At 36.0% G+C, this 4,883-nt stretch overlaps 1 protein-coding gene across 1 annotated transcript; it reads right to left on the bottom strand.

Annotated features, from left to right (window-relative positions):
- Positions 1 to 946: 946 nt before the first annotated feature.
- LOC129379914 (uncharacterized) lies at positions 947 to 3,581 on the bottom strand. Its single transcript, XM_055060858.1, has 5 exons — positions 3,427 to 3,581; positions 2,433 to 2,488; positions 1,958 to 2,320; positions 1,700 to 1,800; positions 947 to 1,108 (listed from the first exon to the last, which is right to left on the bottom strand). Exons 2-5 carry the CDS (start codon positions 2,485 to 2,487, stop codon positions 947 to 949), a joined length of 681 nt encoding a protein of 226 aa, XP_054916833.1. The 5' UTR covers position 2,488; positions 3,427 to 3,581.
- Positions 3,582 to 4,883: the final 1,302 nt, after the last annotated feature.

The following is a 4,883-nucleotide window of genomic DNA, read 5'->3' on the forward strand; positions in this document are numbered from 1 at the left end:
AGAAAAACAAAAAAATAATCATTTAACAAGTTTAGATGCAAAATATAATACAGATAAAAGTTTTGTTCGCTTGAGTTTGGTTGATGAAATTTTACCACCACAGAAACATCAGGTTAGATTTAATAACCTGATTATTGATTAGTAAAATGTTACATTGTAATGAATTATTCAGTCGTAATAAAAATGTTTATTGTTATATATATTGTATATTTTAGATTTCTGATGCTTCATGACAAATTTAAATGAATATTCACAAACTGAAAATATTTCCTTCATGTTTTTCTGTAACTTTAATGTCAGTAAATCAATAAACTGATTGCAAACGTCTGTCTGTGTGAACATGTGGAGTTTAAAGGTTAATTTCTACATACAGTCTGCAGAAATCTCAGAGCAGCTGGAAAATATTTTAGTTTCTAAGTTTTTAAAAAAAAATATTAAGAGATTAAGAACTAAAAATACATTTAAATATTTGCTCATATTTTTCTCACTTAGGAGAAAATGAAATATTAATAAATGAGTAATTAGTGTTTTAACTCTGGTGGTTATGATGCATCTGAGAGTCTGTTGGATTGTAAAGACTCTGATATTATTATTATAAAGCTTTTGTGTTGATGCTCATAGAAGAAACAAACAGCAAATTAATCATTTTAATTAATAAGTTTTATAAAGTACAAAAATTCAATACAAAAATTGATCAGCTGATGGACGTCCAGATATTGATCATTTCTGAAGCAGCAGCTCCTCTTCATCACTTTCTATAAATAAACTCATTTGGCCTTAATGTGGGTTTTACCGTTTTGTTTTTGTCCAGCATTTTGTTATATAATCAATAAAACAAACAATTTATCATAAATGTTAGAAGATAAAACTTAACGGTGAATATTAATGATGGACAAAATATAAAAACAGAACAAATCAAACTGAACGGATCCAGTCGGTCCATCACTCAGACCTTCAGCTCTATAAGCTCACAGTTTCCTAACTCCACCACCAGGTGGCGCTCCAGTAGAACCCTTGATGGTAGAACTGGTCTGAGGTCAGATCCAGCAGCTGGACTGGTTCTGCTGAGGTCCAAACGGCTGCAGCTCATGTTGGATGTTAAAAGGTTCTGCAGAGAATCAGGTTCTGACAACATGAGGGAAGAAATCTGGATTTATTTACAGCAGAACCTTCAGAACCAGAACCAGTGGAGCAGATCCAGAACTTCACTGGTTCATCAGCTGCTGCAGCTTAAAGCATCTAAGATCAGGGTTCTGGTTCTGGTTCTGGTTCCAGGTTCTGGTTCTGGTTCTGGTTGAGTCCAGAATGTCTGTTTCCAGCAGCCAGCGGATCAGAACCAGAACCAGAACATCACTCTGCTGCTGGTTCATGAACAGAAGGAAGAAAATCATATAAAACCTGAAAAACTGAACTTAACAATAAATTATAATCTTAGATTAAATTATCTTTAAGGCTCATTTATGTTGAGTTTTAGATTTAAAATCTTTCAGCTGCTGAAAAAAATCAACTAAATAAATTAATTTGTTGTTTGATGCTGAAAATTTATATTCCTCTAAATCTGATCAAATTGTTTCTAATGATAAAGTGACTGAATTATCTCTTCTCTCTTTATAATTATTAAAATTAACATCTACTGGTTTACAACATTTCACTAAAAATAATAAAGAAGAAAAATCAAAGCTGCTGCTGTCAGTCCCACAGAGACGATGATGATGATGATGAAGATGATGTTCATCCATTCTTGTTCTTCTGGTTCTGGAGTCAATCTTGGTCTCTGAGTTTGGATCTGATCAGCAGCTGCTGGGAGAGAAATCAGAAATATTTATTAATATTTGATGGAAACTGAGATCCAGGAGGATTCATGGAGAAGATGAAGATGTTGGTTCATCAATACAGGAATCAGAATTTATTAAAGTTTCTAAAAATATTTGTTTACATATTAATGGTTTCTTCTCACCAGTAACGTTGAGTCGACATCTTCCAGAGTTGAATCCATCTTCAGTTTTCACTTCACACAGATACAGACCAGAGTCTTCAGTCCTCAGTCTGGACACATGGAGTCTGATTCGTCCTTCTCTGAGGACGTCTTTGTCGCTCTGGACTCGTCCTGAAAACTGTTTATCCTGAGACTCTGGAATCTCAACTCCTTCATGAACCTGATAGAGAACTCGCTGTTTATCAGGAGCCAACAAGCTGCAGACGATGAACAGATTCTTCCAGGTTCCCTGAGTCTTGGTGGTGAAGGTCCACTCCAGAGTGATGTTCTGCTTCTCCTCTGCCTGATAGCTGCTCTGTGTCACATTCACTACAAATGTTGCTGCTGAGGAGACAGAGAGGGAAAGAGAGGAGCAGACACACTGAGAACTGGAACATGGGAGTCTTTCAGCTCCATCTAGAGAGCTTTCTGTCACAAAGACAAGATGGAGACTGACCACAGAGACATGAGCTGAGGATGAGGAGCAGCAGGATGCTGGACATCATCTTCATTCTGAGAGAGGAAGAGGAGGAGTGTTAATCACAATACAAAGAAACTGGATTCCTGCTACAGAATTAACTTTATATAGAAACAGATCATTACTGCTACCTTGTGGTAATAAAACTATACAGCAGTAAGACAACAGGACATGTTTTCATTCTCTGCAGCTTCTGAACATTTTATTATTAAATTTTTATATTTAGATCCATTAGATTTAAATAAAAATATTTAGATTATATTCTCTGAGCCTTCTTGTAATTTTGATGATTGTTATTTACAGACAAACTGTATAAAACCAATAAAACATAAATATCCTAAACAGAGATATCAGGTTTCTGAAAAGACTTTTCATTTCACTTTGGACTTTAATCAACTTGGTTTCTGGTTCTCTTCATTCTTCCTCTAAACTCCAGAACCTTCATGTCTGAATGAAATACAAACTTTACTTTCCTCTGGAAACAGGACTTTACGGTCCAGTTCTTCTCTTCAGGTAAGATGTTTGTATCTAGGATTGTCTCTGTGAATCCTGTGTGAAGGAGTGAACTGAGTCTGCTCTGAATCCAGCATCAGTTCACTCCTTCATCCTTGTGAAACACATCAAAATGAGAGAGTGATTTTCTGACAATCCTCTCCAGGCTGCAGTTTAATCCCTGCTGAACATTTTCCACATGTGGTGGTGAGGAGAACAGGATGGAGTCCAATCCTGTCTGAGTTTGAAACTTGAGACATGCTGGACAAAAGTGTCAAACCAGAGACACAAAACTTTCAGCCGCAAGAAATAAAAACAAGTTACAGAAGATTAAAAGTTATTATTACAGATATATGAACTGCAAAACCTGGTTTCAGGATTTAACTGTTGTGTTTTACATTTATTCACAGGAAACTTGTATTTCAGTAAAAAATTTTTTTCAACTAACTCTAAATTATAGACAAACATGTAATAAACTTACTGTTAGTTTTCTTCTTTATCAGCCTCAACATTTTGCTGCTTTGTCAGCCTTTGTGTCCAGGTCTCTGCATGACGTTGATACTGTTAGACTAGACATGGACACACCAGATCTAGACTAACAGACTGACTAACTGTTTCCGTTATGCTGTTTCTTTTATTCTCTTCTAGTTTGAAGCGGTCGAGGGAACAAATTTCTATTGGCTTTAAGAGTTTCTCCTCCTCTTCGTCCTACTGTCAGACATTCCTGACATTCTCCCTCCTCGTGTTGCAGAGCATAAAGCTGGACTCGCCCTGTGACAGGAAATTTCCCTTCCTGCTCCGTTAGACTCATCGGAATCAGTTCCAGTGGGATGAACAAAGCAAAGCATTCAGAGCTGAATGCTCCTGTTTGCTGTTGGTCATGAAAGTTGCCAACAAACTTCATTTGATTCCTCGACTCTCTGCAACTGGAAGCACATAGAAATAATTAGTCTGTTATTTCAGATCTGAGCTGCAGAGATCAGCAGCAAAGCTTTGCATTTCTCTGAAACGATACGATTTCAACGCTGGAGAATCATGAAGGTTCAGAGGCAGAAAAGTTTCTAGGCTTTTCTCCGAGCAGACCTTCACTCCGGCGGCGTGGGAGGAGTTAAACACGTGACTCCGCCCACAGTTCAAATACTACCAGCAGTTTTACTAAATATAAACCGGAAGGTCAAGTTCCGGAATTATTTCATTTGACACATTCAACAGTGATGATTCACTGAATGGTGATGAATGTATGTTGAGACATTAAATGTTTTCTCATCAGAAACTTTGTTTATATATTATTTTTATTCCACTGTAGAAATAAACAAGAGCAAAAAATAATTATAATTTAGTTAAAAAGTTCAACACTTAATTCAGAAAGTAAAACTATTATATATTATATCGACTCACATATTCAGATAATAAACTCTAGTGTCTCTGAAAAATGTTTAATATTCTAGAATATACAGTAAAATATTGATTCCAAAGTTTTCTGGACTCATTGATCAGTTCTGATGTTTGGTCTTAAAGCTGTTTAATTGATGCTCTTTGTTGCTGAGCATAAAGTTTATTATCTGCTCCAGTTGGTATTTTCATATTGTTCTCATGTTATTAATAAATCCATATTCATGCAGACTTGCTGTCAGGAAGGTGATTCACTGTTGAGATGTTTGTTTCCAGAACTGAGATCAGCTCTATCTGAGCTTTTCACTAAACGTTGCTTCTCCCTCTAGTGCTGAAAAGTCGCCAAGACAAACAATATAATAAATTGTCTCCAAATAATCAAGGAAAATAGAAAAATAAATCTTGGAACGATTGAAAACGTGAAATCTGAATTCATGTTTCTTTATGTGGCTTCAAAGAACAAAACAATCAATCAATGAATCAATCAATCAATCATCTCCACCCACTCAGAGGATGAATCAGACTCCAGGTGTTCAGACTGAAGAC

Source organism: Poeciliopsis prolifica, unplaced genomic scaffold (assembly GCF_027474105.1).
Source record: "Poeciliopsis prolifica strain line A6 unplaced genomic scaffold, Auburn_PproV2 SCAFFOLD062, whole genome shotgun sequence".
Lineage (NCBI taxonomy): Eukaryota > Metazoa > Chordata > Actinopteri > Cyprinodontiformes > Poeciliidae > Poeciliopsis > Poeciliopsis prolifica.